The following is a 27,619-nucleotide window of genomic DNA, read 5'->3' as shown; positions in this document are numbered from 1 at the left end:
AGCACCCCAAATTTGAAAATCTGAAATTCTGAAATGCTCCAGTGAGCGTTTCCTTAAAGTATTATCTTGGCACTCAAAAAGTTTAGGGTTTTGGAGCATTTTAGATACTCAGTTTTGGAATGTTCAGCCTATAGACCCAATTAGTCAGTTTCTGTCAGTTCTACCTCCATGGCTTTCTTACTTCTACTTGGCTTCATTCCTACCCCTGTTAACTTAGTCCAGGCCCGTATCATGTCTTCCTTGAACTACTTTATACATTTCTCTGCCTCTAGTCTTGCCTCTGACTTCTGGGATATGCTGTATGTACACTACCACCAGAAAGTCTTCCTTCCTAAAACACAAACATCACTGTATCTTTCTTTTCTCAAAACCTTTTAAATATTCCTGATTTCCTGCTAGATATAAATATAGATTCCTTATTGTGGCATAGAAAACTTTCCATGATTCAGCTCTTGATTACATCTCTAACTTCTCTCTCACTGGTTGCTACCACCCCTCCCATGCACATTATTTCTGCCAAACTGAAGTTCTTAAAATTCCTGAAAATGCTATATAGTTTCACACATCCCTGCATTGGAACATGATCTGTTGCTTCCCCCGCTCTTCCTGCCCTGCCCCACTTTTTCTAGGTTTGTTGAATGCGTAATAAACTTCATTCAACAGACTTTTATTGAGCACTTAACATGTGCACAGTACCTGAGATGAGATCACGTCAGTGCTTTTGGACGTGCTTTTGGACATGCTTTCTGTATCTCTTCTTTCTGCTTAGTACTAGCCGATAAGCAGTCTCAGAGCTACGTGTGACTCCTGAAGAGAAGTCAAGGTATAGATAAGGTTTGGATTAATTGCATTGGAGAAGGCAAGCCAGAGCAGGAGGAGATGGTAACTGGAGTTGGTGGGTAGTTGTATTAATATGTATTTTATTTTTATTTTTATGCATTGGCACTGCTGCAGAATATATTTTACTTATTTGGTTTTTGTTACTTATTTACTTTTTTTAAGACATGGTCTCACTCTGTTGCGCAGGCTGGAGTGCAGTGGCGTGATCATGGCTCACTGCAGCCTCGACCTCCTGGGCTCAAGCAGATCCTTCCACCTCAGCCTTCCAAGTAGCTGGGACTACAGGCACAAGCCACCATGCCTGGCTGATTTTGAAATTTTTTGTAGAGACAGGGTCTTCCTATGTTGCCCAGGCTGGTGTCAAACTCCTGGGCCTAAGTGATCCTCCCACCACAGCCTGCCAAAGTGCTGGGATTATAGGCATGAGCCACCATGTCTGGCCTTATATATTTTTTAAAAAGGAGGAATAAAAGAGTAGATAAAGTAAAATATTGATAGATATAAGAATACTTTTCTTTCTTTTTTTCTTTCTCTTTTTCATTCATTCTTTCTTTCTTTCTTTCTTTTTCGTTCTTTCTTTCTTTATTTTTGTTTCTTTCTGTCTTTTTTTTTTTTTTTTTTTTTTGACGGAGTCTTACTCCATCACCCAGGCTGGAGTGCAGCGGCACAATCTCAGCTCACTACAACCTCCGCCTCCCAGGTTCAAGCAATTCTCCTGTCTCAAGACTCCCAAGTAGCCGGGACTACACACACACGCCACCACACCCGGCTAATTTTTGTATTTTTAGTAGAGATGGGGTTTTGCCATGTTGGTCAGGCTGGTCTTGAACTCCTGACCTCAGGTGATCCACCCACCTTGGCCTCCCAAAGTGCTGGGATTACAGGTGTGAGCCACCATGCCCAGCCTATTTTTCAATATAACTTCATAGTAAAAATTTTATTTTTAATAAGAGATTTTATAACAGTTGTATTACATTATCAGTATATGGTTTGTCATCCCTGTTTGAGAACAAAACACAAAAGATATGGCCTACATTTTTATGATTATTTAGAAAATCAAGTTAACATAAACTTAAGATCTTTGATTCTTAAGTTACTATGAAAGATTAATCTGTTTTAATTACATCACTGAAGGATTTTTTGAAATGACTATTTCATACTAATTTAAAATATGTTTTCTAGGACAGTGGCTTTAAAAAAACTTATGGAGATTTCAAGTATACACAAAAGTAGAAAGACTAGTATAATAACTTGCATGTACCCATCACTAATGTTCAACGTATGGTTAGTCTTTTTTTTTTTTTTTTCAAGAGATGGGGGTCTTACTGTGTCACCTAGGCTGAAGTGCAGTGGTGTGATCATAGCTCATTGCAGCCTCAAACTTCTAGGCTCAAACTTACCTTCTTGTCTCATTCTCCTGAGTACATAGGACCATAGGCATATGCCATGATCCCCGGCTAATTTTTTTTTATTTTTTTACATTTTGTAGAGATGGGGCCTCACTTTGTTGCCCAGGCTGGTCTTGAACTCCTAGCTTCAAGCTGTCCTTCCACCTCCCAGCCTCCCAAAGTGCTGGGATTACAGGTGTGAGCCACCATGCCCAGCCCAGTCTTATTTTCTCATGCTCTTCACCCTCTCCTTCCCCACTCCCAAACCTCATCCCAAACATGTTATCTGTATCATTTATCAATAAACACTGTAGTATATAACGTTTGTTTTTAATCATACAAGAATATATTTACGGCTTGGCACCGTGGCTCGTATGTGTAATCCCAGCACTTTGGGAGCCCAAGGCAGGTGGATCACCTGAGGCCAGGAGTTCAAGATCAGCCTGGCCAACATGGTAAAACACCCTCTTTACTAAAAATACAAAACAAGTAGCTGGATGTGGGGGCATGCGCCTGTACTCCCAGCTATTCAGGAGGCTGAGGTATGAGAGTCAATTGAACTCAGGAGGCAGAGGTTGCATTGAGCTGAGATCACACCACTGCACTCTAACCTGGGCAACACAGCAAGACTCTGTCTCAAAAAAAAAAAAAAAAAAAAAGAATATATTTACTTTTAAATTGATCGGTCCTCTCTGTTGAGTTTAAATGATTTGAAATTGTAATGTTTGAGTTTTATATTTTATATTACCATCCTTTTCATTTCTTTGATTATTTAATAAAAATAGAGAAATAGTCTCGAAAATAACATATAAATTATCTTACGTTGCTATGTCTGTTTTTGTAATCCATGAACCTAGCTACATTTCTCTATTTCTAGTAGTTTAATATTCAATTTCAAGAAGTTATAATATTTGAAGGAACTCCTCTAGGTTAGTTCAACAAACATGTATTAAGTGCTTACAGTGTGCCAGGCACTGTGCCATTTGCTGGGAATAGAGAGAAGAGATATTTTCTTTCCTCTGTAAGTATTTGTGAAAAATCCAAGAGATTCAATATCAAACTCTGATGTATGTGCCTTTATAGTATAAACATTTTGTATTAGTCCATTTTCACACTGCTGATAAAGACATATCCAAGATGGGACAATTTACAAAAGAAAGAGGTTTATTGGACTCACAGTTCCACCTGGCTGGGGAGGCCTCACAATAATGGCAGAAGGTGAAAGGCACATCTCACATGGCGGCAGACAAGAGAGAATGAGAGCCAAGAGAATGGGGTTTATAAAAACATCAGACCTCATGAGACTTATTCACTACCATGAAAAACAGTATGGCAGAAACCACCCTCATGATTCAGTTTTCTCCCACTGGGTCCCTCCCACAGCACATGGGAATTACAGAAGTACAATTCAAGATGAAATTTGGGTGGGGTCACAGCCAAACCATATCATTCCACCCCTGCACCTCCCAAATTTCATGTCCTTACATTTCAAAACCAATCGTGCCTTCCCAAAAGTCCCCCAAGTCTTAACTCATTTTTGCATTAACTCAGAAGTCCACAGTCCAAAGTCTCATCTGGGACAAGGCAAGTCCCTTCTGCCTATGAGCCTGTAAAATCAAAAGCAAGTTAGTTACTTCCTAGATACAGTGGGGGTACAGGCATTGGGTAAATACAACCATTCCTAATGGGAGAAATTGGCCAAAATAAAGGGGCTACAGGCCCCATGCAAGTCCAAAATCTAGCAAGGCAGTCAAATCTTAAACCTCCAAAATGATCCTTTGACTTCATGTCTCACATCTGGGTCACATTGATGCAAGAGGTGGGCTTCTATGGCCTTGGGCAGCTCCACCCCTGTGACTTTGCACGGTGTACTCCCCACTCCTGGGTTCTTTCATAGTCTGGCATTGAGTGTCTGTGACTTTTCCAGGCTCATAGTGCAAGCTGTTGGTGGATCTACCATTCTGGGGTCTGGAAGACAATGGCCCTCTTCTCACAGCTCCATTAGGCAGTGCCCCAGTAGAAACTCTATGTTGGGGCTCCAACCCCACATTTTCCTTCCATACTGCCCTGGACAGGTCCTCTGTGAGAGCCCCGCCCCTGCAGCAAATTTCCGCTTGAACATTCAGGTGTTTCCATACATCTGCTGATATCTAGGCGGAGGTTCCCAAACCCCAATTCTTGACTATTGTGCACTGACAGGCTCAACAACTCAGGCAAGCTGCCAAGGCTCAAGGCTTCTGAAGCCACAGGCCAGGCTCTGCGTTGGCCCCTTTCAGCCACGGCTATAGTGACTGGGACACAGGGCACCAAGTTGCTAGGCTGCACACAGCATGGAGATCCTCGGCCTAGCCCACAAAACCACTTTTTCCTCCTAGGCCTCCAGGCCTGTGGTGGGAGGGGCTGCCATGAAGACCTCTGACATGCTCTGGATACATTTTCCCCATTGTCTTGATGATTAATGTTCGGCTCATCATTACTCATGCAAATTTCGACAGCCAACTTGAATTTCTCAGAAAATGGGATTTTCTTTTCTATTGCATTGTTAAGCTACAAATTTTCTGAACCTTTATGATCTCCTTCCCTTATAAAACTGAATGCTTTCAACAGCACCCAAGTCACTTCTTGAATGCTTTGCTGCTTAGAAATTTCTTCTGCCACATACCCTAAATTATCTCCCTTCAAAGTTCCACACATCTATAGGGCAGGGGCATAATGCTGCCAGCCTCTTTGCTAAAACATAGTAAGAGTCACCTTTGCTCCATTTCCCAACAAGTTCCTCATCTCCATCTGAAATCACCTCAGCCTGGATTTCATTGTCCACATCACTATCAGCATTTTGGACACAGCCATTCAATAAGTCTCTAGGAAGTTTCACACTTTCCCACATTTTCCTGTCTTTTTCTGAGTACTCCAAACTGTTCCAGCCCCTGCCTGTTACCCAGTTCCAATGTCACTTCCACATTTTTGGGTATCTCTATAGCAGCACCACACTCTACCAGTACCAATTTACTGTGCTAGTCAATTTTTACACTGCTGATAAAGACATACTAGGAACTGGACAATTTACAAAAGAAAGAGGTTTATTGGACTCTCAGTTCCACCTGGCTGAGGAGGCCTCACAATCATGGAGGAATGTGAAAGGCATATCTCACATGGTGGCAGACAAGAGAAAAGAGAATGAGAGCCAAGAGAAAGGGATTTTCCCTTATAAAACCATCAGCTCTTATTCATTACCATGAGAGCAGTATGGGAGAAACTGGCCCCATGATTCAATTATCTCCCACTGGGTCCCTCCCATAACACATAGGAATTACGGGAGTACAGTTCAAAATGAGATTTGGGTGGGGACACAGCCAAACCATATCACATTTGGTGTTTGCATTGTCAGATTTTTAGAAGAATTCTTAATGTTTAAAAATGTTATTGTAAAAACTCAAGATGGAAAGAGCATGAGCTTTAGATAGGAATTTGAATTCCAGTTTCATCACTTAATGGCTGTGGGGAAGTTATTTAACTCCTCATAACCTCAGTTTCTTCATCTGTTAAAGCTTAATTAGTAAAACTTAGTGCATAGGGTTTTTGTAAGTATAAGTTATAACATGTTTCAAAAGCACTTAGCACCAGTGACAGGTACTTAAGTAAATGGTAACCATTATTATTATTGATGCCTTTTTTTTGTTGCTAAAAACATGGATTCATTCTTTTCCTCCACTTTGTATTCTTCCCAGTCAAATGACAACTTCCTTCTCGCCACTTATCGGTGCCAGGCAAATACTACAAGGCTGGAACTCAAGGTAAAAATATTAGAAATTACCTTTACTTGAATGTTTAAATTTCCTTTTTCCTCCTGGTATGTCTTATAACATATGATATTATTTGTTTGCATTTAATTTCTCCCTGAAATGAATTGTTTTGGAGTAATGAATTTTGAATGACCAGTTAGGATATAATTTAGCCCAGACCACAATCTCTGCTATTATTTCTTAATCATCTTCTCTAAAATTATTGATTTTTATTTTTTAAATAGAAATTGGGTTTTGCCATGTTGCCCAGGTTGGTCTCAAACTCTTGAGCTCAAGCAGTTCACATGCCTCAGCCTCCCAAAGTGATGGGATTACAGGGATGAGCCACCATACCCAGCCTAAAATTATTGGTCTTAAAGTTTCCTCTAACTGAAAATTTTCTTTCAAATGTTTTATTATAGAAAGTTTCAAACATTTATAAAAGTAATGAATCCCCATGTATTAATCACACAGCTTCGGCAGTGATCAACTCATGGCCACCTTGTTTATGCTATCATTACTACCCTAAAATATTTTCAAGCAAATACAAGATACTCATAATTTCATTTAGTGTGTCTAAAAGATAGGTACTCTCTCTTTTTTTAAACATAACTACACTATTATCACACCTAAGAAAAATCAACAATTTTTTAATATTATAAAATATTTAATGTTCAGATTTTACTGATTTTTGTTTTACAGCTTGTTTAATCCAGTCATCTTTTTTTTTTTCTTCTTGAGATGGAGTCTCACTCTTGTGCTCTCGTCGCCCAGGCTGGAATGCAGTGCCATGATCTGGGTTCACTGCATCCTCCGCTTCCCAGGTTCAAGCAATTCTCTTGCCTCAGCCTCCTGAGTAGCTGGGATTACAGGTGTCTTCCATCACACCTGGCTAATTTTTGTACTTTTTTTTGTTTGTTTCGTAGGGACGGGGTTTACCATGTTGGCCAGGCTGGTCCTCAGAGTCATCTTCTAAATTAACTTAGTTATTAAAGTATCTGAGCATTTGTCATATATTTTCCTACCACCTGAATTTTGCTGATTGCATTCCAGTGATATCATTTATTATCATACATTCTAGAGAAAACCTTTTAAAGTTTGACATAATCATTTTTATAATTACTTACCATAGCACACAAATCTGTTTTAGTTATTTATAGTGGGATTAATTTTGATAGACGTATGATCTAAAAATTAAGGACTGTAACTTTTTTCCTGGTGTTGCTGATGTTTTGAAACTCAAAGGTTTTTTTATTTTTCAAGAGAGATGCTGTTACACAATATTTTTTTCACATCTGGTTAAGGAAGTTCCAGTTAAATATGATGTTTCCCCTGAACAATTCATTTTGGTCTGCATACATTCCTTTTTATGTACTTTGAAAGAAAAATGGAAAACTAGGATAAATTTATTTCTAAAAAAAAAAAAAAAAGTATCAGTAAGTGACCTAATTAAACATTTTACATTGAGCAAGTTTCTGCTGACAAATTTGAAAGTTGAGTAAAAATTGATTAAAAGCAATGTTTCACTTTTTTTGTTGTTGTTTTGTTTTGTTTTGTTTTTGAGATGGAGTCTTGCTCTGTCACCCAGGCTGGAGTGCAGTGGCGCAATCTTGGCTCGATGCAACCTCCACCTCCCTGGTACAAGCGATTTTCATGCCTCAGCATCCCTAGTAGCAGGGATTATAGGCGTGCACCACCCTGCCTGGCTAATTTTTGTATTTTAGTAGAGACAGGGTTTCACCATGTTGGACAGGTTGGTCTCGAACTCCTGACCTCAGTTGATCCACCCACCTTGGCCTCCCAAAGTGCTGGGATTACAGGTGTGAGCCACCACACCCGGCCATGTTCCCCTTTTTTTAGTTGGACATAATAATTTTAAAGTGTAGAAGAAAGACAAAATGCCTGAAAAGAGCCAAGAAAATTACGAAAAAGAAGAAAAGTAAGGTGTAACTTGCTTTGCCATATGATAAAACATACCATAAAACTACCATAATAAAAATAATGGAGGATATTTCCAAGCCTAAATATATAGGCCATACAACAGAATAATCTAGAAATAGAACCCAGAATATATTTCGCATTTATGGGAATTTAGTGCATGACATTTCTATTTTAATAGAAGGGAACACTTCTATTAAATCACTATTTCTGTTTAAAAATTACTGTTGACACAACTAGCATCCATCTAGAAGAAAATCAAATGAATTGTTATCTTATGCCATATATAAAAAATAAATTCAGATGAATTAAGTACCTACTTATTTAAAGAAAGAAGACTTAATTGTCTAACAGTAATTGTCAATAACGTATAAACAGCCTATTGTTACAATAAAAACCACCAAGTAAGGAAAATAGGCAAAGGATATGGACAGGCAAGTCACAGAAGAGAAGATTGGGCACAGTGGCTCACACCTGTAATCTCAGCACTTTGGGAGGCCAAGGCGGGCAGATCACTTGAGGTCAGGAGTTCAAGAACAGCCTGGCCAACATGGTGAAACCCTGTCTCTACTACAAAAAAAACAAAAACAAAAAAGTTAGCTGGGATTACGCACCTGTAATCCCAGCTACTTGGGAGGCCGAGGCATGAGAATCGCTTGAACCCAGGAGATGGAGGTTGCAGTGAGCTGAGATTGTGCCACTGTACTCTAGCCTGGGCAATGGTGTGAGACTCTATCTCAAAAACAAACAAACAAGCAAAAAACCCAAAACACAGAAGAGGGAATCAAAATAGCTAACAAACAAAAACGTTCTACCTCATCTTTAGCCAGAGAAATTCAAATTAAAATAACAAAAAGCAGTTTCTTTTATCTAGCCGAATGGCAAAAAATTAATAGTTAAAGAACAACACTGGGGACGGGGATGAAGAAAATGACACTGTCAGTCACAGCTCGTGGAAATATAAGTTGTTACAACCACTTTGGAAAATAGATATTAGCTCCTTTGGGGAAATCTATTAATAGCAATAAAATAACAGTAATATACATACAGACATGAATATAATTAATTGCAGCATTGCTTGTAGAAGCAGAAAAGTAGAACCAAGGTGAATACTCATTAATGATTGAATGGTTGAATAAATAACTATTTATCCATATCTTGGAATATTACACAGCTACTATAAAGAATGAGTTGATTTATACAGATTAACGTGGAGGGAATTTCATAAAACACACAAAATGCGGATAAAATCTCTCTATATAATTTGAATAGATTTTTATTTATATTAATATAAATATGAATAAATGTATGAAAAGAAACACACCTGTCTGATATAGCCAGTTATATAATATGGGAAGGCATAAGTGGGATGGGAGGAGCAGCAAGGTGGTGGTGATAGGAGAGGCAGAGATAAGGGGGAAAATGTGAACATTAGAAATGAAAGCAAAGATGTGTAGGATATCCAATAGACTTAGTCATGTGAAATGATATATTAAATTAGGTCCTTCTTTTAAATTAGATCTTCCCAGCTCAGTGAATTACTATTTCCTGTTAAGTATGTTGAATTCTCAGGATATCCAGCCAGTTATATTCAAAATAGCCCAAAAGAATTTCCAGTTCAAATATGCCATAATTAGATTATAGGTATGCATCTCTATTTTCACAGAATGTCAATAATTAAGTTATTTGAAACATTTTTTCTGTCAATAGATTTTTATAATAACAGCTATATGCTAAATACTCTTTTTTTGTACCTGTACGTGGAGAGACATGAAAGCATAACTACCAAAGTAGTAATAATGATCATCTGGGGTGGGAGGATTTCAGGTGACCTACATGTTTGTCCAGATTTTTCTTTATTGTTTGAATTTGTAAATAAGGAATATTAATTGTTATGCTGATTATTACAAAATAATTTTTCATATAAAATTATTATGTTCTATATTAAAACTCTTTTTCTTGTGGAAAAAAATCTCTGCCAATATGAGCTTATTACTCTTTAAAACTTAACACCAAAATATAGGTTTATCAGATCTATTTTTTGTTTTCTTTCTGTAGTTTTACTTATTATGTTTTCTTATCCTCTTCCTTGTCAGCAATATTCACAGTGCAACATTTGCAAAACATCTTACTTAAACTTTTTAATGTTTCCCACTTAGGTCAAATTTTGATGTTTTCCCCCTCATGCCATGAAAAGTATGAGTTAAAGTATTAATTAGATTAGAGAAGTTACCTTTGTGTAGTACAAGAGGTACTACAATCTGTCCCGTGAATTGGAACAGAGTGGGACAGGAGAAAGAAGCTAGACAGCTTTCCAACTCCTCTTAAATTAGGTCTTCACATCTTAGTGAATTTTAAGTACTTGATAACTTGTGTTGAACGTTTTAAAGATATGTTTTGCTGCTAAATATTCTTATTTTGTTTTCTTTTTTCTGTTGAATCAGATTCGCTCAATTGAAGGCCAGTATGGCACACTACAAGCATATGTGACTCCAAGAATTCAACCCAAAACCTGTCAGGTCCGCCAATACCACATCAAACCTCTTTCACTCCATCAAAGAACTCACTTTATTGATCATGACAGGTAGGACAAAGGAAAGAGCAGTTTCTTTTTAGGATATTACACAATTCAAATAGACCTGTTTTTTATTTTTATAGTGTAAATTCTGTTAGCAAGTTCTACTTTTAAAAATTAAATAGTTTAAATATTATAGATTTAATATTTCTAATAAATATAAGATTATTTGTTTTATTTTACAGGCTAGTTTGAGTTGTACTTTTCCATCTTTCTCATATATTACTATTCTGGGATTATTGGAATAGCAGTTCTCTTTCTCAGATACTTAATGTGAGAGCAAATACTGTTTAACCTTTTTTTTATTATTATTATACTTTAAGTTCTAGGGTACATGTGCACAATGTGCAGGTTTGTTACATATGTATACATGTGCCATGTTGGTGTGCTGCACCCATTAACTCGTCATTTACATTAGGTATATCTCCTAATGCTCTCCCTCCCCCCTACCCCCTCCCCACAATAGGACCCTGTGTGTGATGACCCCCTTCCTGTGTCCAAGTGATCTCATTGTTCAATTCCCACCTATGAGTGAGAACATGTGGTATTTGGTTTTCTGTTCTTGCGATAGTTTGCTGAGAATGATGGTTTCCAGCTGCATCCATGTCCCTACAAAGGACATGAACTCATCCTTTTTTATGGCTGCATAGTATCCCATGGTGTATATGTGCCACATTTTCTTAATCCAGTCTGTCACTGATGGACCTTTGGGTTGATTCCAAGTCTTTGCTATTGTGAATAGTGCCGCAATAAACATACGTGTGCATGTGTCTTTATAGCAGCATGACCTATAATCTTTTGGGTATATCCCCAGTAATGGGATGGCTGGGTCAAATGGTATTTCTAGTTCCAGATCCTTGCAGAATCGCCACACTGTTTTCCACAATGGTTGAACTAGTTTACAGTCCCACCAACAGTGTAAAAGTGTTCCTATTTCTCCACATCCTCTCCGGCACCTGTTGTTTCCTGACTTTTTAATGATTGCCATTCTAACTGGTGTGAGATGGTATCTCATTGTGGTTTTGATTTGCATTTCTCTGATGGCGAGTGATGATGAGCATTTTTTCATGTGTCTGTTGGCTGTATGAATGTCTTCTTTTGAGAAGTGTCTATTCATATCGTTTGCCCACTTTTTGATGGGGTTGTTTGTTTTTTTCTTGTAAATTTGATTGAGTTCTTTATAGGTTCTGGATATTAGTCCTTTGTCAGACAAGTAGATTGCAAAAATTTTCTCCCATTCTGTAGGTTGCCTGTTCACTCTGATGGTAGTTTCTTTTGCTGTGCAGAAGCTCTTTAGCTTAATGAGATCCCATTTGTCAGTTTTGGCTTTTGTTGCCATTGCTTTTGGTGTTTTAGACATGAAGTCTTTGCCCATGCCTATGTCCTGAATGGTATTCCCTAGGTTTTCTTCTAGGGTTTTTATGCTTTTAGGTCTAACATTTAAGTCTCTAATCCATCTTGAATTAATTTTCATATAAGGAGTAAGGAAAGGATCCAGTTTCAGCTTTCTACTTATGGCTAGCCAATTTTCGCAGCACCATTTATTAAATAGGGAATCCTTTCCCCATTTCTTGTTTTTCTCAGGTTTATCAAAGATCAGATGGCGGTAGATATGTGGTATTATTTCTGAGGGCTCTGTTCTGTTCCATTGGTCTATATCTCTGTTTTGGTACCAGTACCATGCTGTTTTGGTTACTGTAGCCTTGTAGTATAGTTTGAAGTCAGGTAGCATGATGCCTCCAGCTTTGTTCTTTTGGCTTAGGATTGTCTTGGAGATGCGGGCTCTTTTTTGGTTCCATATGAACTGTAAAGCAGTTTTTTCCAATTCTGTGAAGAAAGTCATTGGTAGCTTAATGAGGATGGTATTGAATCTATAAATTACCTTGGGCAGTATGGCCATTTTCACAATATTGATTCTTCCTATCCATGAGCATGGTATGTTCTTCCATTTGTTTGTGTCCTCTTTTATTTCACTGAGCAGTGGTTTGTAGTTCTCCTTGAAGAGGTCCTTTACATCCCTTGTAAGTTGGATTCCTAGGTATTTTATTCTCTTTGAAGCTATTGTGAATGGGAGTTCATTCATGATTTGGCTCTCTGTTTGTCTGTTACTGGTGTATAAGAATGCTTGTGATTTTTACACATTGATTTTGTATCCTGAGACTTTGCTGAAGTTGCTTGTCAACTGAGATTTTGGGCTGAGACAATGGGGTTTTCTAAATATACAATCATGTCATCTGCAAAGAGGGACAATTTGACTTCTTCTTTTCCTAACTGAATACCCTTGATTTCTTTCTCTTGCCTGATTGCCCCAGCCAGAACTTCCAATACTATTTTGAATAGGAGTTGTGAGAGAGGGCATCCCTGTCTTGTGCCAGTTTTCAAAGGGAATGCTTCCAGTTTTTGCCCATTCAGTATGATATTGGCTGTGGGTTTGTCATAAATAGCTCTTACTATTTTGAGATACGTTGCATCAATACCAAATTTATTGAGAATTTTTAGCATGAAGGGCTGTTGAATTTTGTCAAAGGCCTTTTCTGCATCTCTTGAGATAATCATGTTGTTTTTGTCTTTGGTTCTGTTTATATGCTGGATTATGTTTATTGATTTGCGAATGTTGAACCAGCCTTGCATCCCAGGGATGAAGCCCACTTGATCATGGTGGATAAGCTTTTTGATGTACTGCTGGATTCGGTTTGCCAGTATTTTATTGAGGATTTTTGCATCGATGTTCATCAGGGATATTGGTCTAAAATTCTCTTTTTTTGTTGTATCTCTGTCAGCCTTTGGTATCAGGATGATGTTGGCCTCGTAAAATGAGTTAGAGAGGATTCCCTCTTTTTCTGTTAATTGGAATAGGTTCAGAAGGAATGGTACCAACTCTTCCTTGTACCTCTGGTAGAATTTGGCTGTGAATCTGTCTGGTCTTGGACTTTTTTTGGTTGGTAGGCTATTAATTATTGCCTCAATTTCAGAGCCTGCTATTGGTCTATTCAGGGATTCAACTTCTTCCTGGTTTAGTCTTGGGAGAGTGTAAGTGTCCAGGAATTTATCCATTTCTTCTAGGTTTTCTAGTTTATTCACGTAGTGGTGTTTATAGCATTCTCTGATGGTAGTTTGTATTTCTGTGGGGTCGGCGGTGATATCGCCTTTATCATTTTTTATTGTATCTATTTGATTCTTCTCTCTTTTCTTTATTAGTCTTGATAGCGGTCTATCAATTTTGTTGATCTTTTCAAAAACCCAGCTCCTGGATTCATTGATTTTTTTGGAGGGTTTTTTGTGTCTCTATCTCCTTCAGTTCTGCTCTGATCTTAGTTATTTCTTGCCTTCTGCTAGCTTTTGAATATGTTTGCTCTTGCTTCTCTAGTTCTTTTAATTGTGATGTTAGAGTGTCAATTTTAGATCTTTCCTGCTTTCTCTTGTGGGCATTTAGTGCTATAAATTTCCCTCTACACACTGCTTAACATGTGTCCCAGAGATTCTGGTGTGTTGTATCTTTGTTCTCATTGGTTTCAAAGAACATCTTGATTTCTGCCTTCATTTCGTTCTGTACGCAGTAGTCATTCAGGAGCAAGGTTGTTCAGTTTCCATGTAGTTGAGCGGTTTTGTTTGATTTTCTTAGTCCTGAGTTCTAATTTGATTGCACTGTGGTCTGAGAGACATTTTGTTATAATTTCTGTTCTTTTACATTTGCTGAGGAGTGGTTTACTTCCAATTATGTGGTCAATTTTGGAATAAGTGTGATGTGGTGCTGAGAAGAATGTATATTCTGTTGATTTGGGGTAGAGAGTTCTGTAGATGTCTATTAGGTCCGCTTGGTGCAGAGTTGAGTTCAATTCCTGGATATCCTTGTTAACTTTCTGTCCCATTGATCTGTCTAATGTTGACAGTGGGGGTGTTGAAGTCTCCCATTATTATTGTATAGGAGTCTAAGTCTCTTTGTAAGTCTCTAAGGACTTGCTTTATGAATCTGGGTGCTCCTGTATTGGGTGCATATATATTTAGGATAGTTAGCTCTTCCTGTTGAATTGATCCCTTTACCATTATGTAATGGCCTTCTTTGTCTCTTTTGATCTTTGATGGTTTAAAGTCTGTTTTATCAGAGACTAGGATTGCAACCCTGCTTTTTTTTTGTTTTCCATTTGCTTGGTAGATCTTCCTCCATCCCTTTATTTTGAGCCTATGTGTGTCTCTGCATGTGAGATGGGTCTCCTGAATACAGCAAACTGATGGGTCTTGACTCTTCATCCAATTTGCCAGTCTGTGTCTTTTAATTGGACCATTTAGTCCATTTACATTGAAGATTAATATTGTTATGTGTGAATTTGATCCTGTCATTATGATTTTAGCTGGTTATTTTGCTCGCAAGTTGATGCAGTTTCTTCCTAGCATCGATGGACTTTACATTTTGACATGTTTTTGCAATGGCTGGTACTGGTTGTTCCTTTCCATGTTTAGCGCTTCCTTCAGGATCTCTTGTAGGGCAGGCCTGGTGGTGACAGAATCTCTAAGCATTTGCTTGTCTGTAAAGAATTTTATTTCTCCTTCACTTATGAAACTTAGTTTGGCTGGATATGAAATTCTGGTTTGAAAATTCTTTTCTTTAAGAATGTTGAATATTGGCCCCCACTCTCTTCTGGCTTGTAGAGTTTCTGCCGAGAGATCTGCTATTAGTCCAATGGGCTTTCCTTTGTGTGTAACCCGACCTTTCTCTGTGGCTGCCCTTAACATTTTTTCCTTAATTTCAACTTTGGTGAATCTGACAATTATGTGTCTTGGAGTTGCTCTTCTCGAGGAGTATCTTTGTGGTGTTCTCTGTATTTCCTGAATTTGAATGTTGGCCTGCCTCACTAGATAGGGGAAATTCTCCTGGATGATATCCTGCAGAGTGTTTTCCAACTTGGTTCCATTTTCCCCCTCACTTTCAGGCACACCAATCAGATGTAGATTTGGTCTTTTCACATAATCCCATATTTCTTGGAGGCTTTGTTCATTTCTTTGTACTCTTTTTTCTCTACACTTCTCTTCTTGCTTCATTTCATTCATTTGATCTTCAATCATTGATACTCTTTCTTCCAGTTGATTGAGTCAGTTACTGAAGCTTGTGCATTTGTCACATAGTTCTTGTGTTATGGTTTTCATCTCTATCAGTTCTTTTAAGGTCTTCTTTGCATTGATTATTCTAGTTATCCATTCATCCATTCTTTTTTCAAGGTTTTTAGTTTCTTTGCGCTGGTTACGTAATTCCTCCTTTAGCTCTGAGAAGTTTGATCGACTGAAGCCTTCTTCTCTCGACTCATCAAAGTCATTCTCCGTCCAGCTTTGTTCCGTTGCTGGCGATGAGCTGCATTCCTTTGGAGGGGGAGATGCACTCTGATTTTTTGAATTTCCAGCTTTTCTGCCCTGCTTTTTCCCCATCTTTGTGGTTTTATGTGCCTTTGTTCTTTGATGATGGTGATGTACTGATGGGATTTTGGTGTGGGTGTCCTTTCTGTTTGTTAGTTTTCCTTCTAACAGTCAGGACCCTCAGCTGTAGGTCTGTTGGAGTTTGCTTGAGGTCCACTCCAGACCCTGTTTGCCTGGGTATCAGCAGTGGAGGCTGCAGAAGATAGAGTCTTGCTGAGCAGCAAGTGTTGCTGTCTGATTCTTGCTCTGGAAGCTTCGTCTCAGGGGTGTACCCTGCCGTGTGAGGTGTGAGGTGTCGGTCTGCACCTCGTGGGGGATGTCTCCCAGTTAGGCTACTCAGGGGTCAGGGACCCACTTGAGCAGGCAGTCTGTCCATTCTCAGATCTCAACCTCCGTGCTGAGAGATCCACTGCTCTCTTCAAAGTTGTCAGTGAGGGCCATTTACCTCTGCTGAGGTTTCTGCTGCTTTTTGTTTAGCTATGCCCTGTCCCCAGAAGAGGATTCTACAGAGGCAGGCTGGCATCCTTGAGCTGTGGTGGGCTCCACCCAATTCAAGCTTCCCGGCAGCTTTGCTTACCTACTTAAGCCTCAGCAATGGCGGGCACCCCTCCCCCAGCCTCGCTGCCACCTTGCAGTTAGATCTCAGACTGCTGTGCTAGCAATGAGGGAGGCTCCATGGGCGTGGGACCCTCTGGGCCAGGTGTGGGATATAATATCCTGGTGTGCCGTTTGCTAAGACCCTTGGTAAAGCACAGTATTAGGGTGGGAGTTACTCGATTTTCCAGGTGTTGTGTGTCTCAATATCCTTTGGCTAGGAAAAGGAATTCCCTTCCCCCTTGCACTTCCCAGGTGAGGCGATGCCTCTCCCTGCTTCAGCTCTCACTGGTCAGGCTGCACCTGCAGACCAGCACCAACTGTCCGACATGCCCCAGTGAGATGAACCCGGTACCTCAGTTGAAAATGCAGAAATCACCCATCTTCTGTGTCGCTCACGCTGGGAGCTGGAGGCTGGAGCTGCTCCTATTTGGCCACCTTGGGCACGCCGCCCCCCCCCCCCATTTAACCTTTAGATAGTATAATAGTTCTCTGTGAATAGGACCTCATTGTATTAGCCTCAAATATTATATTTCCTTTATATTTCTTCTTAGGGAATACTGATAAAGCAATTGGTTGTGATAGTGCCTTTTATTTCCATGCCAACTTAGGCATCCACCTTTTTGTAGTTTTTCAGAACATGGGCTTAAAGAGAAGGGAAAGAGAGGAACAGTTACTGATTACTTTCTTTGTGCCATGTATTATGCTGGGAGCTTATGTAGTATTTAAATCTTATAGCAAGACAGGTAATAATGTCTCCATTTTATAAATGAGAAATGGAGGCTTAGAAAAGTAAGTAACTTGCTCATAAAGGGACTAAAGCTATGAATTTAAGCCAAAACCCATGTTCTTTGTATTGCTGCCTATAATTTAAAATATATAATTTAAATAAGATGTAAGGCAGACTATTCCTAATGAAGATTTTTGGAAAACATTAAAAGTCAAGGTTGTATTAATGGAGGCGGCATGGTGTGCTAGAAAGAACAGCAAATTGGTAATCAAGAGACTTGGATTACAATCTGTTCCTGTCTGACTTTGGGGGTATAATTTAATTTAGTCTCTAGGTTTTAGTTTTTTCACCTGCAAATGAGAGGATTGGTCTGAACTTTTCACTTCATAAATTGCATTTTCTTAACTCTTTATAATTATCCATCTGATTTATTTTAAATTTGATTTATTTTACAGTTTTTTTATGTTACTTTAGTGTGTGCTTTTGCAAGATAGAAAGTATGATCCCATATTTCGGGAAGATAGAAGGTATTATTCTGTAAGTTGTCCAATGGCACAGAGCTAGTAAATAATGGAACAACCCATGCCTGTCTTACTCAAAAGCCCAATTCTTTGCCTTCACACTATACTGATTATTTCCCTAAGGAGATTCTTGTATAAGTATGTTTTGTAGTTTATGTAGTAGAAATAGTAGATAAGCTTTTTTAAAATGAGGGCTGGGCATGGTGGCTCACACCTGTAATCTGAGCACTTTGGGAAGCCGAGGGAGGTGGATTGCTTGAGCCCTAGAGTTCGAGACCAGTCTGGGCAACATAGTAAGACCTCATCTCTATAAAAATAAAAAAAATAAACTTTTTAAAAATGAAATATTCCCAAATAAATGGAATTTTATTTGAAAACATGTTATAATGAATAAAACCTGTTTACATATATCAGTTAACTGATACTTAGCACAGGTGCAGGTATAGGTAAGTGTTCGATTTTTTTTCATGAAATTGAAATGTTCATTTATTTTACGTATAAGATTAATCTGAGAAAATTGAATGTTTTCATTTATATTTGTTCAACAAATATTACAAAATTCTGCTTATTAATGCATACAGATAATACCTTCATGTATTCCCACACATAAATATGTGCCTCTACTATTGTATTACAGACCCATGAATACACTGACTCTAACAGGCCAGTTCAGTTTTGCTGAAGTTCACTCCTGGGTGGTTTTTTGTCTGCCTGAAGTTCCAGAAAAACCTCCAGCAGGAGAATGTGGGACATTTTACTTTCAGAACACCTTTCTAGATACACAACTTGAAAGTATCTACAGGTAAATCAAACTTATTACTGGTTCACAAGTGTCATTTTATATAAATGTAGCTTCTAAGTTTTCCTTTAAGTTAGGAGTTGTGAGTAATCTGATTGAAAATCTATACTGTTCAAGATAATCTATTGAAAAACAAATCAAATTAGTAAGTTTGGAAAAGTGATTGAGTAAAGATGTATATGCAAAGATCAATACATTTCTTAAGTTCCCAACAATAACAATAACTAGTGAGAAAATAAATTATTTTAAAAGACCGTTTCAGAGTAGCAATAACAATAACAAAATAGCCAGATAAAATCTGTAGGAATATTCTTAATCAGAAATATGTAGAAGTTACATGACAAAAACTGTAAGATTTTATTGACATAAATGACTTGATTAAATGGAGTAATATATTCTATAGTCATCAATATGAAGACATTGTAAAATATGACAGTCCTACCCAAATTGATTTGAATATTTATCCTAATTCCAATAAAAACTCCAGTTGAATTTCTTTATGCACAAATATAACATGGCTTAGAAGTTTAGGGCTTAGAAAATGCAGGCTTTTGGCAGCTATTCTGATACAGTTTGGAGGTCATTATATTGTTTTACACTCTTCTCAAGCTTCTAGTTACACCCATCGCTCCTCCACCATTACCTCTAACTCATCTTCTGTAAGTTCCAATAATTCCTCTCAACTTCTCAATATAGTAGAAGCTAAACTTTTCCTTTTTTTTTTAACCTGTCTCTGAATGTGAAATGGCCTACTTCTTGGGCAAGGCTAATTTCTCTACATCTACCCATTGAGCTTGGATCCTCCTGCTTCTTCAGAGTCTTTCCTTTTTCATTCTTTCTCACATCTGTAGGTTGTTTTTTGTTTGTTCCTTTTGTTTGTTTTGAGACAGGCTCTCATTCTGTCACCCAGGTTAGAGTGCAGTGGCATGATCTTGGCTTACTGCAGCCTCGACCTCCCAGGCTCAAGTGATCCAGCCACCTCAGCCTCCTGAGTAGCTGGGACCACAGGCATTCACCAACATGCCCAGCTAATTTTTTTATTTTCTGTAGAGACAGGGTTTCACCATGTTGGTCAAGCTGGTCTCAAACTCCTGAGCTCAAGCAATCCTCCTGCCTTGGCCTCCCAAAGTGCTGGGATTATAGGTGTGAGCCACCACACCTGGCCTGTAGGTTGTTTTTGTTTTCTGTGTGTGTGTTTTTGTTTTTGTTTTTGTTTTGCTTTGTGTTGTCTGGGAGAGAGCTCATTATTGTTTCTCTGGCCTCTTAAGGGTCTTTCCCTAAGCAGATAATTGTGGTATTCTCCTAAGTTCTCTCAACTCAGGAGCAAGAAGTAGAATACCTTTTGCTTCTCTTGTTATTTTAAAATAATAACGGTATTGTTCTAAAAACATAATTTTACCTCAGAATTCAGCCTTTTAGAACCAAGAACTCTTCAGAAATCTAATTGGTTTTAACATCCATTCTATGGAGGTTTTTCACTATACCGTCCAAGGAAGCTTATCTGTGTCTAAACCTGTAATAATTACTCCCATTTTGAAGTACCACAATGAACCTCACACATTAATCATAGCAGACAATTCAATATGCCCCTAGCATATTATATACTTTTATAATAGCACACCTTTGCTCTTTATCATTCTGTGGCTTTGAATATTTTTTCTTAAGATTCAAAACTGTTTATCCTTTAAGGTCCAGCTTAATAGCTACTTTTTTTTTTTTTTTTTTTTTTAAGAAACAGGGTCACACTGTGTTGCCCAAGCTGGTCTCAAACTCCTGGCTTCAAGTAATCCTCCTGCCTCAGCCTCCTCAGTAGCTGGGATTATAGGTGCAAGCTACCGTACCCAGCAGTAGCTACATTTTTGAAGCCTTCCTTGATTCTCTTCTCTCTTTCCATAGCATTTTTTTCTTACTTGTCTGTGATATTTATTGTTATCTGCTTAAAGTATATAATTATTTTTTATTTTTTATTATATATTTTTTGAGACAGAGTCTCGCTCTGTCACCAGGTTGGAGTGCCTTGGCACGATCTTGGCTCACTGCAACCTCCACTTCCTGGGTTCAAGTGATTCTCCTGCCTCAGCCTCCTGAGTAGTTGGGACTACAGGCATGTGCCACCATGCCCAGCTAATTTTTGTATTTTTAGTAGAGATAGGGTTTCACCATGTTGGCCAGGATGGTCTCGATCTCTTGACCTCATGATCTGCCTGCCTTGGCCTCCCAAAGTCTGGGATTACAGGCATGAGCCACCACGCCTGGCCCCTAATAATTTTTATATAAACTTATTTCTCTACGTTAAACTTTATTTTTGTGGACAGTCTAATTTTAAATATTTTTGTATGTAGCCTCCAAGGACCTAAAACATAGTTTTGCACATAATAGATGCTCAACAGATGTTTTTCAGATGCCTGAATAAAATATATGTGTATGGAGGTAGTGTAGACGTATGTGCTTTGCAGGCAGATGTACTTAGATTTGAATCCTGGCTCTGTGACTTAACCAGCTATGTGACCCTAGCTGGTTGCTTAACTCTCTGAGCTTCAGTTTTCTTTTCTGAAGAATGAAAATAATAGCACTTACTTTATTGAATTGTTATGATGATTAAAAGAAGATAACCATTTGAGTCATTCTATAGTACCTGGCACTATGTGTTTACTAAAGATCATCTGTTAAGATTAAAGACTAATAGAAATGTCATGATTTCTAAAACACAATTGAGATCAAAGTAGTAAGTGTATTATTCATTTCTAGAAAAAAAAAATTATCTTTTTTTTTGTTTGTTTTGAGACAGGGTCTTACTCATCAGCCCAGGCTGGAGTGCAGTGTCGCAATCTCGGCTCACTGCAGCCTCCTCCTCCCAGGCTCAAGTGGTTCTCATGACTTAGCCTCCTGAGCAGCTGGAATTTTAGGAGTGTGCTACCACGCCTGGCTAATTTTTGTATTTTCAGTAGAGACAGGTCTCACCATGGCCAACATGAGGTCTTGAACTCCTGACTTCAAGTGATCTGCCTGCCTTGGCCTCCCAAAGTGCTGGGATTACAGGCGTGAGCCACTACACCAGGCCAAAGCAATTATCATTTGCATATAGCTAGTTGGCATACATCATTTGTGTGTGTGTGAAAACCAAATGACAAGGCATTAACTATATGAAAGATGATATATATTAATTAGGAAACTTGGTCATCGTAAAAAGGAACCAAATGCAAGCAACTTAACCAAATAAAATAAATTTATCATCTCACATAACTCAAAAGTCTAGCAATAATCTGCCTCATGCACAACTGGATCAGTGGCTTAATTGATGTCATCAAGATTTTATCCCATGTTCAGTTCTGCTTTTATCTTTTCTTGGCTTTACCATGCAGTGTTATGGCCACCAGCAGTTCCTAGAATCCAGTTATATATATTTTCAGCTGCTATAGAACTTCTCTTGCCCACTAGCTCCAGTAAAAATCCCAGGATTGAGTATCACTGTCAAGCCATGAACCACTGTGGTCAGGGGTATGGAATGTACTGCTCAATGCTTCCTCCTGAAGTCCCATAAATAGATTGAGACCAATGCCACTGAAACTATATGGACTGAAGAGGGCAAGAGAAAGAGGAGTGGTACCCTAAAGAAAAATAACGATCCTGGCCGGGCGTGGTGGCTCATGCCTGTAATCCCAGCACTTTGGGAGGCCAAGGCGGGCGGATCACAAGTTCTGGAGATTGAGACCATCCTGGCCAACATGGTGAGATGCCATCGCTACTAAAAATATAAAAAAATTAGCTGGGTGTAGTGGCGCCTGCCTGTAATCCCAGCTACTTGGGAGGCTGAGGCAGGAGAATCGCTTGAACCCAGGAGGTGGAGATTGCAGTCAGTCGAGATCGCGCCCCTGCATTCCAGCCTGGCAACAGAATGAGAGTCTGTCTCAAAAAAAGAAAAGAAAAATAACGGTCCTCTGACCATAAGCAGTGGCATTGGATGCTGAGCATGAAAAACAGCAGATTTCATTCTTACATATTTGATATCAGATTTCTTTTAAGGATAAAGCATATAGTCACATTGTAATCTGTGTGATTACATGAAAGAAAAACACACTTATGTAAGTAAGCAATTCTAAGTGCATTTTATATATGTATATATATGAGGTTGGCTGTTGGAAATATTAGTGAAAAGTGAAGGTAAAAGTTGTTCTAAATGAAGTTTTTATACAAATTGTCACATCTTTAGGAGGCATATATCTTTTGTTTAGTTTTACGAGTATATTCAGAAGCTGAATTAATATAATAGTAAAGGATTACATGTTTAAATTTGCTTTAATCATATATGTATACAAAAGAAATCTACAGTCAAATCTATTCACTAAGTACTAATCATAAAATATATATGTACTGGACAATTTCCTTCTACAGCTATTCTTTTAAAAAATATATTAATTTTATAGAAAAGGAGAGGGAGTTTTTAAATCTGACAACATTTCTACTATCTCCATCCTAAAAGATGTGCTTTCTAAAGAAGCTACAAAAAGGAAAATTAACCTCAACATATCATACGGTAAAGAAACAAACAAAATTAATAATTCTTTCTGATGTTTATTTTGTGTTGTTGTTACATTATTAATGTTTCTGATCAAAGTGATTTATCTAACTGCATCTGGTCACCTCCTTCTAGAGATAAATGAAGTATCAGTCCAACACACTTTAAAGCTAATCCACCCAAAGCTGGAGTACCAGTTGCTTTTGGCTAAGAAAGTGCAGTTAATTGATGCTTTAAAAGTAAGTACATGTGTTGTCGTGGACTGGTGATTATTATTTTAAGTCACAGGATTTCTAAAATTATCGTTACTTTAACATTACATTGGATTGAATTTTGAATATTAAGGTGCTTCTGTTTTTAATTTTAAATAAGGAATTGCAGATTCATGAGGGAAATATGAACTTTTTGATACCAGAATATCGCTGTATTCTAGAAGAGGCAGATCACCTACAGGAAGAATACAAAAAGCAACCTGCACATCTTGAAAGACTCTATGGTTAGTGGACCATTCTAGAATACCTTAACATATTTCTTTTCAACTGTCTATTTCCCAAGGATCATATAAGAGAAGCTGGGCAGAAAGATAAAAAGATTACATCAGTCATGATTCATGAACCAGTCATGAATCAGTAAATTGCTTGACAACCAATTTATTGCACAGGATAATTTTGTCAAGCCACTTTTAATATTTAATTTTTTTACTTGATAAAATACAAGTATATTAAGAAATAAGTATACCGTGATGAATTAATCTATATATATGAACAAACCTGGTATAAAATGAATGTAATCTATAAACCTTTAGAGCTTAGACTGTATTTCACATAAATATTTGTCATGTTTTGTTGCTATTGTGAAATATAAAAATGCAGCATTTAAAAATGTTAAGGCAAAATTTAATAAAGGATATACAGTATTCGTGTTGTGTCAATTTACAATTCCAAACTTACTTTGGTGGTGAGAAGTTGAATGTTTCACAAATTGTATTGAAACAGAGTAAAGGAGGTGAGGGGAGGGAAAGAAGGAGTGAGGAAGGAAGAAACAGCTTAAGACAAACAATTTTATTAGCAATCTTTACATAAGACCTGTTGTATATAGCACACTATTTACACTGTCTTCATAATCAGGTGAGATATTTAATCCTTACAATAGCTCTGCAACGTTAAGTGGTATTATCTTCATTTTTCATACACTTTAACTGAAATCTGAGTCTAAGGAATTTGTTGTCACCTAGCAAGCTAGTGATAATGCCTGCATTAGAATCTTCTCACTCCAAAATGCATGCCTTTTACACTATGCCAAGTCTTCCATAGTCACTGTAGAGCCATTGGTATCATTAGTCCACACTGATCCTTAAGCCTGCCTACTGAATTTCTTATTACATATCCAGAGACTTTCTCGCAAACTGTGGCTGTATTTAATGTCTTAACCTTTATTACATGGCAAGCATATGATCTCTTTTATTCTTGTAATAACTTATGAGATTGGCTGTACATAACATCACTGATTGCAAAATCCAGACAGCTTTGTAAATCAAAGTTTTTTTCATAAGTAATTTGACAGCAAAATCTTGACTTAATCTGAATTAATTTAATAACAAAACTTGACTTAACCTGACAGGAGGTTTTCTTTTTTCTTCTTCTTCTTCTTTTTTTTTTTTTTTTTTTTTGAGACAGAGTCTTGCTTGGTCCCCAGGCTGGAGTCAGTGGTGCAATCTCGGCTCACTGCCACCTCTGCCCTCTGGGTTCAAGCAATTTTCCTGCCTCAGCCTCCTGAGTAGCTGGAATTACAGGTGCGTGCCACCATGCCCAGCTAATTTTTTTGTACTTTTAGTAGAGGCGGGGTTTCACCAGATTGGCCAGACTGCTTTTAAACTGCTGACTTCGTGATCTGCCCACCTTAGCCTCCCAAAGTGCTGGGATTACAGGAGTGAGCCACGGTGCCCAGCCCGAAGTTATATCTTTTTTATTCCACTTAGTGCAAATATTCATCCATATATTTTGTGACAGAAATAGTACTATGTTTTGCTATTGAATGCTGCCACTCAGTCCCCTTAGGGTTAATACTATAGTATATTCCTTTCATTATCTTCCTAAAATAGGAAAAATTCTGAAATACATCTTGCATCAAGCTTTTTGGATAAAGGATTTACAGCTTGAATAATTCCTATTTTACATATGAGAAAACTCAAGGCGAAATGATTTGCCCAGATCTTTGAACTTAGGACTATTTGCCTTCAAGTCAAATCCCAAGAATGGTCAACATGTAGATGGAATATTTTAATTCAGATAAGCTGTTAAAAATAGAATCTGCCTACACTATGTCAAAATGGTCTGCTTGGTGGAAAAAAGATACCACTTGTTGTGATGTTATATATACTGATAGCAGTTCAAAAATGACCAGTAGTTGATTGTCTGAATTAATAGCTTGTAATCAATTGTTAAGAGGGTTATTAGGCAAACTATTTATATCTTGAAACTTGTTTTAAAATCCCCCCCAAAATGAATATTTTTGAAAACATCATGGCTTTTAGGTTTGTGTATGTTAAATAATGGAATTACAGGTGCTTAAAAATAGATTATCAAGCAATTACTTTAGTGAAATACTGTGTAATTAAATATAACTAATCACTGACAGGAAATTTATGTTTTTTCTTTATAGGCATGATCACTGATCTTTTCATAGATAAATTTAAGTTCAAAGGCACCAATGTAAAAACTAAAGTACCCCTTCTATTGGAAATTCTGGACAGTTATGACCAAAATGCATTGATTTCATTCTTTGATGCAGCATGAAATACAAATAAGGTAAAGTCCCAAAGAAGTGGTCTGTTTAAATGAAAAATGTTAAAACAGAATTAGAAGTTAACTGTGTACATACTTTAATTTCAACTGCTTTTTTATATCTAAAAATATTTGAGATATAATGGCTTTTTAAAGTAATGCTTCTGTTTCTTTTGACAAGTTGAACTTTCTAAAAGAGTTTTTATTTTTAAAACACAAATAGAATGATTTAAATAGGATTTTAATGAATTTTTGATAAGTGGCTGTTTTAATTTTTAAATTGAGAAGTAATATGTGGAAAATGAAAATATATTCAAATGTATTACAAGGTACATAAACACATAAATATATAAACTGCTTTATAGGTTTCAAAATGTATTTTTATATATTACCTTATTTGATCTTAACAACTGTTGTATAAGTTTGTCAAATCATATAAGAAAACTGATTCTCAGTGAAATTTTGTGATTAAGAGGACATGCTAGTATTTTATAAAGCTGGGACCAGAACCCAAGTACTGGTACTTGCTTTGTGTCCTGGTTACTATGTATGTTGCCAGCTAGTGGAAGTAACCTACCAATTATTTTTTCTAGGAGATAGGATTGATTTGCAACTGATTTTCCTTTTGCTTGGTGATGTTTTATGACTCTGCTGCAGTTTGTGGAAATGCTGAACTTGGCTCAGTGCTATAAATTGTAGTCAGGGAAATAAGAAGAGCTTACACAGAGTCAGGGGATCTTAACTAGACATGCTGTAACCAGTGGAGCTATTCAAGCATGCTACAAGTGAAGAGTGCAGAAATAGTGATGCCATCTTAGATTTTCCTACACCAGTATGATCTCTTTTTATCATATATGACATTAAGGCTATAGAAGTTTTGTACATTAATCTTAATTCATATTTATTAATTTCAAAGAAATATTGAAACGTCTTAAAATGGCATAAAGATAATGGAAAATAAGCTTTGTTTCAAGAAGGGCAGACTCACTAATTTTTTAGAAAACAATGCTTCTTAATGATATGCTATTATACTTACTAGGTACGTGCAAGCTTCGTATATAAATATAAAAATTTGTTACAGGCACATATAGTTAAGAGAATTTTATTTTAATAAGATCGTATTGTTTTTACTATATTTAAAGAAACTTTACTTCTGAAAGGAACATAATTATATCTAGGTCACTAGAATGTCATTGTATTTTTTGTTGGCTGCCGCAGCTTGGGGAAAAATAGATAAAAATTAATGACTCTATTTGAATATCTTGTAATGCATTGTATATTTATTATATATATATCAACAGTAGTTCAAGGTGGCACTTAATTGCATCTTCATTAGGAAAAATAAAAAGCATAAAACACAATTTCTGGTTACTATGAATAAATGCCTAAATGTTAAGATGATATTACTACAGTCTGACACTTGAGTACTGTATTACTATGTGAGCTCCGTGTTAATTTATGCACATTATTTAATCCTAACAACCGTATGACTGTAGTTATTAGTCCCTATTAACAAATAAGAAAACGGAGAATCGGAGATACTGAAAAACGTGGTCCAGATTTTAGACCTTGGGAAAAAGTCACTTGAGCTAACTAGAGGTCCCAGAGCTAAAGGCTGGGCAGCCCAAATGATAGTCGCCAAAGTTTAATTCCGTTTAATTCCCTAAAAGGCTTAGAGTCAGCCTTTGGACCGCCTCGCTCTCTAGGTGGCTCAAAGTAATCGGAAGCTCGGGCCCTAAGTACCCCT

The 27,619-nt window shown here is 37.5% G+C and overlaps 1 protein-coding gene across 1 annotated transcript in view; it reads left to right on the top strand.

The window, feature by feature from the left end:
* The window catches only part of BBS7 (Bardet-Biedl syndrome 7), a 54,783-nt gene extending 27,510 nt beyond the window's left edge, over nt 1-27,273 (top strand). Inside the window, exons 13-19 of the mRNA XM_025384981.1 lie at nt 5,957-6,022; nt 10,393-10,532; nt 18,412-18,576; nt 22,998-23,107; nt 23,225-23,328; nt 23,462-23,585; nt 25,751-27,273. Coding sequence (XP_025240766.1) covers nt 5,957-6,022; nt 10,393-10,532; nt 18,412-18,576; nt 22,998-23,107; nt 23,225-23,328; nt 23,462-23,585; nt 25,751-25,884 — 843 coding nt within the window. The 3' untranslated portion in view covers nt 25,885-27,273. The remainder of the gene's footprint in view (nt 1-5,956; nt 6,023-10,392; nt 10,533-18,411; nt 18,577-22,997; nt 23,108-23,224; nt 23,329-23,461; nt 23,586-25,750) is intronic.
* The last annotated feature ends 346 nt before the right edge of the window (nt 27,274-27,619 follow it).

This window comes from Theropithecus gelada, chromosome 5, assembly GCF_003255815.1.
Source record: "Theropithecus gelada isolate Dixy chromosome 5, Tgel_1.0, whole genome shotgun sequence".
NCBI lineage: Eukaryota > Metazoa > Chordata > Mammalia > Primates > Cercopithecidae > Theropithecus > Theropithecus gelada.
This window is presented reverse-complemented; position numbering and strand designations above follow the sequence as displayed.